This window comes from Punica granatum, chromosome 2, assembly GCF_007655135.1.
Source record: "Punica granatum isolate Tunisia-2019 chromosome 2, ASM765513v2, whole genome shotgun sequence".
Classification (NCBI taxonomy): Eukaryota; Viridiplantae; Streptophyta; class Magnoliopsida; order Myrtales; family Lythraceae; genus Punica; species Punica granatum.
In genome coordinates this window covers 13,879,784-13,893,981 of record NC_045128.1, presented here as the reverse complement: position 1 = coordinate 13,893,981, position 14,198 = coordinate 13,879,784, and the positions used below count along the sequence as shown (strand labels likewise).

At 38.0% G+C, this 14,198-nt stretch overlaps 1 protein-coding gene across 13 annotated transcripts; it reads right to left on the bottom strand.

Moving 5' to 3' along the window:
* Nucleotides 1–5,854: 5,854 nt before the first annotated feature.
* LOC116196970 lies at nt 5,855–11,294 on the bottom strand. Of its 13 annotated transcripts, XR_004154950.1 has the most exons (7): nt 11,280–11,294; nt 10,737–10,873; nt 10,325–10,530; nt 10,080–10,219; nt 9,754–9,893; nt 8,106–8,621; nt 6,964–7,517 (listed from the first exon to the last, which is right to left on the bottom strand). XR_004154950.1 is itself a non-coding variant. In XM_031526944.1 (4 exons), exons 2-4 carry the CDS (start codon nt 10,082–10,084, stop codon nt 6,066–6,068), a joined length of 264 nt encoding a protein of 87 aa, XP_031382804.1. In that variant the 5' UTR covers nt 10,085–10,219; nt 10,325–10,685; the 3' UTR covers nt 5,855–6,065. The 13 variants fall into 13 exon arrangements, 2 of the variants coding, with proteins under 2 accessions (XP_031382804.1, XP_031382803.1); XR_004154954.1 differs by lacking the exons at nt 10,737–10,873; nt 11,280–11,294 and adding an exon at nt 5,855–6,218 and having other exon boundaries at nt 7,412–7,517; nt 10,325–10,632; XR_004154951.1 differs by lacking the exons at nt 10,737–10,873; nt 11,280–11,294 and adding an exon at nt 5,855–6,218 and having other exon boundaries at nt 7,101–7,517; nt 10,325–10,626.
* Between the last annotated feature and the right edge of the window lie 2,904 nt (nt 11,295–14,198).

Here is a 14,198-nt window from a genome sequence, read left to right as displayed (position 1 = left end):
TCTTGGATGGTCATAAGTTGACCCGATCTTATCTGAACCATTATATCTTTACCATTGAGTTGACCTGCTTCTTCACCTCTAACAATAATAGCGGTCCACTTGCGAAGTTGTAGGAAGGGAATATTGAGGCCAATTAAGTGGTTGTTCCCTAAGAATTAGATGACAATTTAGGATGTCACGATTGGCGAGATGACGCAACTGCTGGACAAAAGGGTTAAGATCATTGAGAACCTGTGATCAATTGTACTATCCCGACATGAAGGGATGCATTCTTGGCCATTCGATTCTCAAGTTCATGCTCGGTGTCGAATACGAAAAGTTTGGAGATATCTAGGCCTCTCATTTGGCTCTGTTAATAATGGGCCAATCCGATGGTATATCGCTCCTTGCGCACGGAAAGTATATATTCCACGTCTACCTGATAATAGAGATTCAAGTGACTGAGAAGATGTGGTTATAAGAGCGGATGTGTTGCCTAAAATGGTGACCCTTCTTGAGACGGAGATTCAAATAAGTTGAACGCTCCGATGGTGCAGGATCAGGCGATAGGATAAGCCAACCATTACGACAACGTTGATCATTGGATTCATGGTAGAAGAGTCGGGCGTGACAGTAATTGCACTCTTTAGACGATGGATAATTGAAGGCTTGAATTATGTGATCTTCCTGGAAATCTCTTGCAATGCCATAATACCCTCGCCGCGTTACCATGTCTCGCAATTGCGTGCGAGCATTAGAGGTGGAAGCTATGGTACAACGGGGTATAGTATTAATATTCAAATATTGAATAGCATAGATTAAGATTAAGAATTGCCAAGTACTCATATTATTTGTTTGTACATATGTACCGGTTGATATAATTATTAGATTTGTTATTTTTTCCCCAAATACCATAGTATTAGTTGTTTACCGAAACCACACCCCCCCCTTCAAAAAAAAAAAAAGGAAACAAAATTTGTGTTATGTGTATGGTTAAGTTAAGTTTTCGATGTGTACCATGATATCCAGAACCCAATGGGATCTAACTAATCCAGTCGGGAGATCAAACATTAAATGTTATTCTCCCTCCTAATAAGTGCGCTTCCCAGAATTCGAACTTGTATTCCCCTCCTTATGGGGGCGAGTTGCTTACCACTCAATCAACACTTTTGTTGGTTGGTTAAGTTAAGTTTGATTACGTAAACACAAGCCATTGGTGTCCCTTGTTTAGGAAGAATGATGGTGGCAGATTTTATAAAGAATTCATAAAATATAGAAAAATTATTTATTTAGGTTCACCTTGCTTATATCGGGATGGTCCATTGTTATGTAAAAAATAGTTCAATAGTAAAATTCCAATGTTGTAATTGTTCAACTCTATTTTATGTTTGTCGAATCTTATTTCGATGCTAGTTTATGCTTCGGTTGGATTAAGGTGGCACTATTGTGAAAAATGTATTTTAGTGATTCATTTATTACTTACAATTATTTGTTTTAATCAAATCATTATTTTAAGTTGGTTATGGTTTCCCAAAATAAAAAGTTTCGGGATCGAATTTGTATTATCGGGCTAAATGCACAGACATTGTTAATAAATCTTTTTTTTTTTGAAATTATTGAAGGATGCAGTTCTTATTGACCGAATCATTCGTCCCCGATTTATAAAGAAATTGTATTATAGAAGCATGGAACGATTTACTTGTTACTAACGGGACCGAGACTTTTGTAACGATTTCTGTGTTTGAATAAATTCCGGCTAAAGCGTGAGATTGGTTTGAATAAGGTAATGGTGATGGACTGACTAAATACGTGATTGAATTCGTTTATTACCGGTCTAGTGCATGCGTATCATTTAGAGCTTTGTTATCAGATTGGTAGAACACATGCAGTAGAGTAATTATAGATGACGCTAACGGTAGATATTGAAATTTCTATTTATGCATTCGGTAATAATTATACCTTCCGTACTGATCGGGGTGTTAATATGTGATCCGTCACGTTGATGTGGGAACTCATAAATTGCTGAAATTGGGGAATGGTTATATTAGTTTGCATTTAATGATGGCCAATATGTGAAATAGTCGAGGAAGGTAAATGTGAAATTACCAGCCAGTAATGCATTAGCACGCAATGTTTCCGAGTGTGGACGTGCTGGTACAGAAGACAGTTAAGGTAGATAAATTAATAATTGAGATAAATAATCAGGTGTGAACTGTAGCAATATGAGTATTTATATGATGAACGTGAATGAGCAGAGCGCGGTAGCGTTAACTGATGCATTGACGGATGTTCGTGCTAGTCTGCGTGTGTGTGTGACTCAAGTTTGGTCGATTGTTGGACCGTTCTATTGGTTGGTTGATTCCAGAAGATGTTCCGATAACCGACGCCCTTCCATTCGAATGAGTAAAATACTACCCATGGTAAATCATATTTGAATCAGTAATTATTGTCTAGCTAGCTATATTATTATTGTTATTTTTTTAGAAGGAAAAGTATAGAAACCCCTTTTATGATTTGAGATTGAGATAAATTACACCATATGTTTTTATTAAGGACAATTAATCTCCTGTAGTGTACTCCGTCAGTTATAGGGAATTACGACGTTAATTTTTTTTTAGTCCTTAATTTTTAATTTTTTAATCATTTTGATTATAAATCTTTTTCCTTTTATCATTCTTATCTTTAACTTTTCATTTTAGTCCTCAAAAGAATATAGCAAGGAAGGAGGGGTCTGGCCGCTAATAAATAAACACAACTCACACTCAGAATTACGAATCAGTAGTAAAAGAATAAAGTAGACATCCAATCTATATAACCAAGATTTTCCATAACAACATTAACTTTCCATTATAGGTGATAAGAAACCCTTTTTTGTTAGGGTAAATTGTATCGCATATTCTAACGTTCACATATTTTCTTAGTGTTATCCTAACATTGGTTTTTTTTTCCTAAGGTATTCTATCGTGAGCTAGCCGTCTAAAATTGACGGAATTTCCTACGTAACACGTTAAACTGAGTAACCGACATGTATTTCTTTGTGGGCCCTTGATGACACGTTGGACAATTCCCGCCCTCTCCCCTGCCTTCCTCTACCTCCTGTCTCTGTGGGTTAAAGAGAGAGAACATGAACAGGTGAAGCAGGGACGTGCTGGATTAAGTGCACGATAGCAAATCCGACTCAGAGAACATGGACAGCACAACCTTCGACGCCGACCAGGACGCCATCGACAAACCCCCCCAGGAAGAAGCCTATCACCGACACACTCACCAGCAAATCCAGGAGCTTGAGGCGGATGATTTCATGCTCTCATCCACCTCTTCCATCGTCCTCTCTCTCTCTCTCTCTTCCACCGATTCATTTTCCTTATTTAGGCGTGTGAGTTAGCTAAGATTTTGTTGGCCGATTTGTTGTCATGGCTGCTGTTGCATCAGACCCAACTCGAGCGCCACGATAACTCGTTGTTCCGACAGGAGAACGACAAGCTCCAGGCGGAGAACATGTCCCTCCGTGATGCAATGAGGAACCCGATATGCACCAACTGTGTCTGCCCTGCCATCATCGGGGAGATTTCCCTCGAGGAGCAGCACCTCCGGATTGAGAACGCACGCCTCAAGTAGGAACTCGAACAGGTCTGTGCCTTGGCTGGCAAGATCCTGGGCCGCCCAGTTACCTCCCTCGGCGGCCCCATCCCTCCAAGCTGCCTAACTCCAGCCTCGGCGGCCCATCCGTCGACGAAAGGACAACATCGGGGAGGGACCTCTGTGTCTGCTTTGTGGCAGTGGGTGAACTTCTCTCTCTCTCTGTCCGATCTCTCTCTCTCTCTCTAACCCACAGCCTGAAGGCAGGGGAAGAAGGGTAGGGGAAGGCAGGGGAGAGGGGGGAAATGTCCAACGTGTCAATGAACGGACCAAAAAGAAATACACGTCAGCGCCATTACTCAGTTTAACATGCCAAGTAGGAAATTCCGTCAATTTTTGGATGGCTGGAATAGATGTGAAATTAAAACAACGTTATGATACCTCAGAAAAAAAAAATCGACGTTAGGATAAAACTAAAAAAATATGTAAACGTTAAGATATACAGTGTAATTTACTGTTTTTGTTATGCTGGATCCACTAGCCAATATGGCCCATCTTATATTCTGTCAGGTCAGTGGCCACTCATGTCCATTTTTGCTCTCCCAGGACCAGCAGAAAAGTTCATGTCTCAACACATGACAGGTTTCAATTATAAAACTAACTGGCCACCTATACATAACTTTGTCCTTAGAAAAGAAATTATATATGCTATGCAAACAGTAGCTCTAATCATACTAACCGACCTTTATACAATATATGTATCTCCCAATCAACAATAACCAATTCAAAATCATATATAATACATCTCCCAACACAACAAATCAAGATAACATGCCCAAATCAAAACGTCAGTCGAAGTCAACCACAAATTATATTAAATACTATCAATCCAAGCAAAACATGAGAGAAGATACCAACAAGAACTTAGCTCAACCTCAATCAAGGGCAATGAAAAAATATCAGACCAGCCAAGCAGCATAGGCACAGAACGAGAACTCACAACCAACTGGGAATCTCATTCAAAAGACCCAAACAACGTTCAGTCAATCACAATGAATTTGCACTTGACGATCAAGAAAAGGCAGAAACTATATTGCAATGAGTTAAACAGGATCATTCAAATATCACCCCCCACAGTCCCAGCAAGCAATGAAGTATATACTTATGAACTAAATTTTACAGGTAAAAGTTCTCATAGAACACATCATCATTCCATGGGACACTAAATAGGTGTTTCACTTAGGGTGTGTTTGGTTTTTAAAAAATTTTCAACTCAACTCCACTTATCTTCAATTCAATAATACAATAAATACTGTTTTCATTTTTAAAATTTTTTTAACCATTCAATTCAATTTTTAATATTAAATTCTCTCAATTATTCACTACTTTTTTTACAATTCAACAATACAATCATTACTTTCTCTCAACTATTCATTACTTTTTCACACTTTTTCTCATAATTCAACAATACAATCATTACAAACCAATTAAAATCAAAACTCAACTCAACTCAACTAAAAAACCAAACACATTCCTATCGGAATTCAACCAAGCAAGGAATGGACAAAGATAAAATGATACAAACTACTCAGACTACGTTTGGTTCACTAAAATGAAATTGATACATAATAGAATAGATAGGAAATATAATAGATAAGGAATCAACTAAAAATTATGATGAATTTTTTTTGTATGATTGGAGGGAATAACAAAATTGAAAATTATAATTCTGATATTTGGTTGGCTTGATTAAGGAATGGAAAGAACAGAAATATGATGAAAAGATAGAAATGCCCTTCATGCTAAATCTAATAAGATTTTATAAGATAAATAGATAACTTTAATGATAATTTTTATAATTAATAAAAAATAAAAATTTTAAATAATTTAAAGTAAATATTTTTCATAAAGTAAATATTTTTCAAAAATTAATTATTTTAATTAAATTACTAAAAATTGTGATTATTAAAAAAAGTAATTATTTTAATTAGAAATAAAATTATTAATACTTAAATGTTAATTAATAACGAATTAATAATATTATTTTTTAATTGTCATTATTAGAAATAACTATTTTAATAAATTAATATGCATAATTATCTAAATAATTAATTAAAAAAAGTTCTTAATAAAAACATATTCTCTTATAATAAAAAAATTACCGTACATTATAATTTAAGAATTGCTTAATTTGTATTCTTCCATCTGTGAAGGGGGTAGTTTAAGAATTTTAATTGAAATTCCTTTTTAATCTTGGCTAGTTGATTTTTATTAGTAAATTGACTACTTTGCTCCGTTTGGTCGTGAAAGAATACATTCAGAAGTGCAGTAATGCTCTGTCTTTCAACTTTCGAAACTGTTAGCATTCAAAATAGGTAACCTCTACAGCTCATTTTAACAACAAAAATATGCCAAATTTGATAACAAAATATGTCAAATGGTGGGGGTTTTAAAGTCAACACTGCTACCATGAAAGGCAAATTCTGGAGAAGGCTTGATGCCACCATTCATGGTATTTGCGTTATATGTGTTAACAACACTACCCATCTCTGCTTCTGTATCCTCTTGTCCCTGATGAGAAGCTCGACTGGCTTCTGCACTTCATGGGGATGGTATGAACCCTTGTAAACTTTGAGGTGGTTGAATAATGCTCTTCCAAGCTGCAATTAAAGCAAACAAAAGCCCACTTGAATCACCCCCAACTAAAAAGCTATATCCAAAGCTACGCAAATCATGAGAAAGGCCTCAAGTAGTTGGCGGCTACATACAACTAACTTTAACGCAAATATTATGCAGGCACCACTTAGGCTACGTTTGGTTCGCTATAATAGAATAGACAGGGAATAGAATAGGCAGGAAATAAAATAAAAATTATGATGAAATTTTTTTATTTGATTGGAAGGAATAGCAAAAGTGAGAGTTATAATTCTGATGTTTGGTTGAGTTGAATCAGGAATGGAAAGAAAATGAATATGGTGAAAAGACAGAAATGCCTTTCATGCTAAATTTAATGAATTTTATAAAATAAATAGATTACTTTAAGGATAATTTTTATAATTAATAAAAAATAAACATTTTAAATAATTTAAAAGTAAATAATTTTAAAAAATTAATTATTTTAATTAGATTACTTAAAATTGTGTTTATTAATAAAATTAATTATTTCAATAATTAAATAAGCATAATTATCTATTTTTATAATTAACAAAAAAATAAACATTTTAAATAATTTAAAAGTAAATAATATTTAAAAATTAATTATTTTAAATAATAAAACATATTTCAAAAAGTAAATAAAATTTAAAATTAATTATTTTAATTAATAAAAAATATTACTAATTATAAAAATCTAAAACCCTAAAACAAAAGAATTGATGGTCTATACAAGTAACAACCTACTACAGATGGAGCTAAACCAAACTTTGGTTATTTCATTGCTCAAAGCATCAAATTCATACAGCATCATCCCTCAGATTAGCTAGCTCATGCTTCTTGATCCAGAGATAGATTCATAATGACCTAAAGAAGGTAAAAAACGTTACATGATAGGAATTATCCGATTTCAGCTTTAGCCAGTCCATAAAACTCAGCATATGGTGCAAACTGCAAAGGCTTTGAATTCCAACTTTTCCTTCATACGAAGAAATCCCGTATATGTGCAACTCGAGAAACGGAAACTGCTGAAATGTCAGGGCTAAGATTTCCTCTTCCCCAGGATTTGAGCAAAGGAAGGTGATCCTACGTATGGGAAAGTTCCTATCTTCGGCCATCCCCATACTTCCTCCTCAACTTTTCTTTGACAAATTCACTGCGAGCCTTTATTCGCGCTCGCTGAGGAGCAGCATTGACGTACCAAAGATGAAAGCCGTAACCAAAAAGTCCAGCTCCAGCTAAGAAGAATCCAACGGTCATCGCGAGCTTCTTTGATGTCGAAGGGTAGCAGAGTGTCATCTCCCGCACTGCACCGAGGAATCAAAAACTCAGGCAATGAAAAACGAACACACTACTGGAACATTGATGATTCAGAAAATAAGCAGAAAACGATCATTTCCAGGAACTCCAGAGAAGTGGCAGTTAATCCAACATATACAAACGTCTTCACCTGCTCCGCTGCTATCTTGAGATTGAATTGGGAACTCTAAAAATCTTCGCTTTCGTACATCCCAGCAAGAAAGAGCGTTCATCAAGCAAGATCATATCACCTCCGAAGCTCAAACTACAAGTTCCAATATCAAGATACGTTGGCTCCAACTAAACCAATACTACTACTTTCCATTCTAATGTTCAGTCCAAGTTTCTTTTCTTTGGGGTCAGAAAGCGAAAAAAAGTAAAAGATGAACATCACGATGAGCAAAATTGCCATCTCTTAGTGGCTTTCATCGAACAGAAAAAGCACACTGCCGGCTTGAGCTCAGTGGAGCCCCAGTATCAGCCTAATCCCAGAACTTTAAGCTTGCAGGGCGACAATTGATTATGGAATTGCGACCGAATACGTGTTCAATGCATTGAAAAGGTATGTGGGAAATGAGGAACATGTGAGCAGATACCTGCAAAAGGAAGTCAATGATGAAGATCTGTGATACTGTAGGAGTTGTTTGCCGAAAATGAGTTAATGGAGGATGAGATTTTGGTGGGTTTGAGTCGACAAGGTGAGGCGGAAGTCTCTCTCGGCCACCAGGCTCGGCCCTGATCAGCTCACTCGCCGGCAAAGAACCATATGCCGATGCCGAGCTCTGTTTCTCTTCTATACTCAGTCCTTCCTCCTTGCTTTGCTATGATATTTACATACGGAGGTGGAAACCCTAGCGCTTACGGGCTGATGAGAAGACCTGAGGGAAAGATGTTGTCCGCCGCTTGCGTCGAGTCCGCGAAGGCCAATGAAGAGGGAAAGATGTCCAGTTACTGCTTTCTCCAGCAATGGAGTGGCGGAGATCTTCCCCGGAGTCCTTTTCTGCTAGTCGAGGGACAAATCGACGCCGGATTTGGGAGGAATCGAAGACCCAATAGCTCGATTGCTCTGGTTAGGGTTTCTGCGAAGCCTTCCCGATTTAATTTGGGGCTTTCTGCAGGAAAATAGGACGATGGCATGCAATTGTAATAATTCAAAGAAGTTGAGGGCATTTTTGACTTTTCGCTCGAAATTCCGGATGGGGAACCGCTTATCCGAACACTCACGGGAGGCTTCAGCATTCCTCATGCAATCCGGATAGGGCAGCCCGATCGGAATACTTATTCCGCATTCCGGTGAACCAAATACCAGACAACTTATTACGTACGGAATAGCTAATTCCTTCATTACCTAATCCTGCGAATCAAACATGCCCTTATTGTCTGCAGGCCCAGACCCTACCATTTCGAAAGATTGGGCATGGATATGAGCTTCTTGCAGCATAGTATTTACTTATTTCTAACCAAGTCACACTGCAGTGGACCATTAAAGTGTGAACTTAATGTTGTTTATCCCAGTGTTATCAGAACCGGACTGGATGATGAACCGGATGGGGTATGAGTTCATGGGTTTATGGGTTCAACCAGGGGTTCGATGGATCGGACCGCACGTTTAATTAAAATAAAATAAGTATCAATTATTAAAAAATATATATGATAATTAGGATAGAAGTATGAAGAAATATAAGGATAGTATAAGAAAATGTCTATATTTAATATTTATTAATCCAAAATAAATATTAGATTTTAATAAGTACATTAAAGTGGAGTTTAAAGAACAATAATGTAGTGACGGCTTGGTTGGTAGAATACTAGTGTGGGAAGCAATAGGTCATGGGTTCAAATCCTCATACAACCTAACAAATTTTACATTAAAAAATAAAAGTGCAAACCCATGGAATCGGCCGGTTCAATGGAATTTTTCTAAAAAACCGGCTGGTTCAATGGGTCTAACGGTTTGTTTCTGCAACGCAAATTTACTGCTGCCCTTCCCTCCTTAATATCAGATCAAACACTGATTTCAAACAATGCTTCATAATACAAGCCAAGCAGCGCAGCCTAGAGCAAAATTTTGCCACTGGCATATATACTAGAGGAAAGGGAAAACTCAGACTAGAGCATATCCAACATAAGATAAGAGATGTAATTCCAACGTCAAACCAGAAGGCTCTAGGCCAATGATGGTCACTAATTAATGAAGAACGGGGACCGGGTATGTGTGCAGAACATGGTAAAATTCGTACTTACCCTTCCTTTGGGCAGCATGCCACGAACTGCATAATCAATAATTCTCTCAGGGATTCTCTGTTGGAGTTGATTGAAACCACCTGGTCTTCCCGAATGCCTTTTGTAAAGTTTTTGGGTCATCTTCTTACCAGATACAGCGACTTTTCAGCGTTCACGTATAGAATTCCAAGAGACAAATGCAAAAATAAGATAAACTTGCTCCTTAGTAAGGCATATCATCATACTATCACCCAGTAGTATTACAAAGTAAGATATTGTGCAGCATCAACAACGTGTTTGCAGCAATTAAGAAGACAGAGACAGACATAGAGACACAGAGAGAATACCTCATATTCTCCTGCTGATGCTTCTATTGGAAGCCGAGGATGAAGGCTACGTCACAGTTGGAGAGGGAGAAGGGGGCTCGGAGGTGGAAAGCGAGGGTCCGGAGACGGAGACGGAGACGGAGACAGAGGGTTTGCTTCTTCTGCAGAAACAAACATCGCCAATCACTAAAATGGGTGGAATTAACCAACGAGCAGTCAATCAATGGACCAAGAATGGGTGGAATCGAAGGAGATTTCAAGCCTACCTGCTTCGGTTCAAGGGAGGTCCGCGAGCTTCGTCTGTCCTGTTGCTGAATCCTACCGACAGTAGAGTGACGGAGATCAACACCGCAACCCTTTTCCGCTATATCGAGGGACGAATTGACACTGGATGCGAGAGGAATCGAAGACGTGCTTTGCGATTGCTCTTCTAGAGTTTCTAGTGTTCTGCCGATTTCGAAATGAGGAGTTTCTGCAGGAAATAGGAGGATGGCATGCGTTTGTAATTAGTGAAAGAAGTTGAGGGTATTTTGACTTTTCGCATCAATTTCCGGATGGGAAGTTGCCATTCCGCAGAGTCATGTGAGGCACAGGTATTCCTCATGAAAACCGGAAAACTATTCCGAAACAGTTACTCCGCATTCATTTAAACCAAACGTCGAAATATTTATTACGTACGAAATAGATATTATTTCCTGTGAACCGAATATGCCCTCACTATTAGGTTGGAAGCCAAACCGAGCTCAAAATCAAAATTTATTTTTCCTTGAAACGCCTTTGCTCCTTGGCTTCCCAATCTCCATGGCGTGCTAGAGCTGATCAATAACACCAAGAATAAACAATGAAGGGATGAACAGAAAGCGAGATGGTAGAAAAACAAAATTGTAACACAAGAGGAAGCCACTCCCGCAGAAACTTTGGAACCAAATGGTTTCCAGTACTTAAATCATCAATCTCGGATATTCCTCGGCAATAAAAGAGGAGGTAAAAGGGGCTCTCATAGCTAATCATAAGCAGGAACCAAATGGAGTAATTTTGCTAGTTCTGGGAATCTATATATATATATATATATATACTGATTCCTTGTTTGCTTAAGTCCCGTTGATTTATTCAGAGATTTGGTCCGTCATGGGCAAGGAGTACATGAACATCATAAAAGCAAGAATGCTTACAAACATAGAAAAGGAAAAGAAGGGTACGAAGATCTCAACCCATGCTTACACTGGAACTAATACACTGGAAGAAGGGTGGAAGAAAGATCTGGGTTTTACATGCCGGATGATTACATTATTTGAGAAGAAAGAAGAGAAAGAAGAAGAAGAAGAAGATTATTTCGGTGTAACCCTCCTAGAGAGAGAGGTATTGCACATTGTAAGCCCCCCCTCAACTGGAGAAAGAAGAGCCCTTTTATGGACGTCAAGAGACACCTTTTCCCGTGCAGCTTTTACTGTACAATCACATATGGGGTATTGTTTCAACAGTAATGTATTGTTTTCTACAGCAACTTTTTGCCGCGTTGTGAGGTCAGCTTGCTGCTTTTGTCGGCCACATGAACCGAAAGTGTTTTTGTCCGTTTTGGGCCACTATTTGGAGGCAGTGGTTGGACTCCTTCGGAATTACTGCTTAGTAGGGCCAGCACCCTGACCATTGTCGGCCACGCGAACCGAAAGATTTTTTGTCCGTTTTGAACCACTGTAAAAGGCAGTGGTTGGACGACTTCGGAATTATCGCAGAGTGGGGGCCAGTACTCTGTCAATCTAATAATATGTCACTGTCCTCATCTTCTCTGAGAGAGCTTGTTTGAGTTGAGGAAGTGGCTTTCAGATCTTTTAATTACAGGAGCACTTGAGTCAGGCGACTCATGAAATCCGTGTCATCTTATGTAGCTGACAGGAAAGAGGAAGCCTTGGCCTTTGCCTGGAGAAATACATGAAGGTCATCCATTGCCCTGTTAGAGACTAAAGCATTTTTTCGGAACCAATCAGTTATAAATTGGCGATCAAGATGGTTTTTGTCCAACTCAATCCACCATTTGCATTTGAAAATTCTGGCAAGCGTTTGCAAACCTGTTTGGGAATCAGGCTTGTAGTAGAATATCCAGTTTTGGACCCATGATAATCCAAAGATTTGAAAAAAATTGGAGAAGCATGGGGAAAATGGTTTGGTTTCCCTGTGGTTTGTATTGAGAGGCAAAAGTAAGGTATGCCTCATGGATTTGGCTGGTAGTATGTCTGGAATAAGACCCCAGAGTGACCACCAATGGGCAAACCAGTAAGGGAATTTGGCTGGTGTTTTGAAATGAAAAAAAATGAGCCAGGTGTGTCTGAATTCGTGGTTTTGGTACAGGAAAGCATTGTACCAGGCTTGTTGGTAATCCCAGTAGCAGTACATGGGATTGTATGGTAGGTTTGACGAAAATCTGGCTTGGAATTTGCAGATTTGGTTGGGGTTTCCCACATTCCATTCCTTAGGGTGGATGACCCATAGGATTTTGGCTGTGGAATGTGATATTATGTTTGATGAATCAGGAGCGAGGTGATGTTTGAATTCAACAGAACCTGTTTCACTTAAAATTTTCTCACAGTATTCTCGGGGTTTTGAAATATCCGAAGGCCGAAAATACCAGTTTTTTGGAAACAATTTTGAAGATGCAAAGAAAGGGTTTTCATTGTAAAATCCTTCTTCCATAATCAAAATGTTTTGAAATTGATTTTTGGGAAACCATGGTTCTGTTTTAGAAAAGCTAGTTTCCTTTTTTGAAATTTTTTTTGAGAGATCTTTTCTTGCTTTAGAAGGGGTTTCAGTAGCTGTTTGGAAGGTGTCACCCAAAGGGGCAACATTGAAGGATCTCCTTCTTGGTTCAGGGTTCCGGTAGGAAGATACTATTGAGGGATTTGAGGTTGACTCTAAGTCAACAGATCTCCTATGGTGAAAGCTTATGGAAACTCTACCATCTCAGAACTGGCTTATACGACTAGGTTCCTCATTTTGAATTATTTCAGGTGCTACTGCATCTTCTAAGACTCATTTATCAGGAAGACTGACTTCATTCCACCTAATTGGTCTCGGGAGAACAATGTTTGACCTGGCAATGTCAGTTTGAAAAAGGAGGGTCTCTCCTTTAGGACTATGTTTAAAGGCTTTTGTTGCAAAGGCTGAGACCATCGTTTTGTAATGGACTATGTACACAAGAGCTAAAGGAATTGATCCTAAAGCAATTTTATAGTTGTGCGTTTTAATTTGCAAGGTTAAGCCATGGGTGATAGTTTGGTCTTTGAGAGACATGGTGAAATTTGAGAAACAGTTGAAGTGAACCGGTCCGTCACACAAACTGGTTTCAACTGTTCCAAGAATGGATTCATGGTAATTTAAGAGCCTAGCATCCCTAAGCACTAGAAGTACTGAGGTATCTAAACATTCTTTGGTCAAGGGTTTTATGCTAACTTGGACAAGCCCTATGTGAATGAAGTTGTATTTTCCTTCATGTCTTTTCAAGGACTCTTAGTTTAACAACCTTATGGTTTGTGAGGAGTTTTTTTAATGGAATGTCCCTTTCCTCTGTGGTTATAGTGTAATCTGTTTTTGAAAAGATTTGTTGGAATTTTGAGTTTTTATAAATATGGTTTGATGCAATTTTTGGAATTTCCCAATCATCAATCAATTTATCAAAACATTCCATGTTAACCTCTTCTCTGTTGAGAATAGATTCATTATCGAAGGAATTTTGAGAAGAACATGCACTCGAAAAATTTGTTTTGAACAAATCCATATTTTGAAAAATGAATCTTCCAGTATCACAAATATTTATCAAGATATTCAACATATCAGTTCCTCATCGTTCAATACTCTATGTATGACCTAATAGAAACTTCTATCGAGATGATTCAACATACAAAACTGGATTCCTAGTTATAAAAGACTTAAAACATGAAGTCATACTAGGAACACCATTCATCCAGCTCATAAAACCCTTCATATTCACCAATTCAGGGATAAAAACGGTGTACTTAGGAAGCAATACCATATTCCCTTTCATCACAAAACCTGAAACGATAAATTTAAACATTATTCAGGCAGAAAGGCAAATCAAGTGGATAAAAGGTGAAATAAACTTTGAAAAGGTTGAGAATTTGCTTCAAA

Excerpts from the sequence above, each read along its gene's own strand:
- LOC116196970 (XM_031526943.1), bottom strand. The coding sequence starts at position 7,742 with ATGAACGCTCTTTCTTGCTGGGATGTACGAAAGCGAAGATTTTTAGAG. Across the intron at positions 7,518-7,660 it reads TCAAGATAGCAGCGGAGCAG|TGCGGGAGATGACACTCTGC; the intron begins GTGAAGACGTTT and ends TCCTCGGTGCAG. Across the intron at positions 6,219-7,411 it reads GGTTACGGCTTTCATCTTTG|CTTGGAAGAGCATTATTCAA; the intron begins GTACGTCAATGC and ends CTTTAATTGCAG.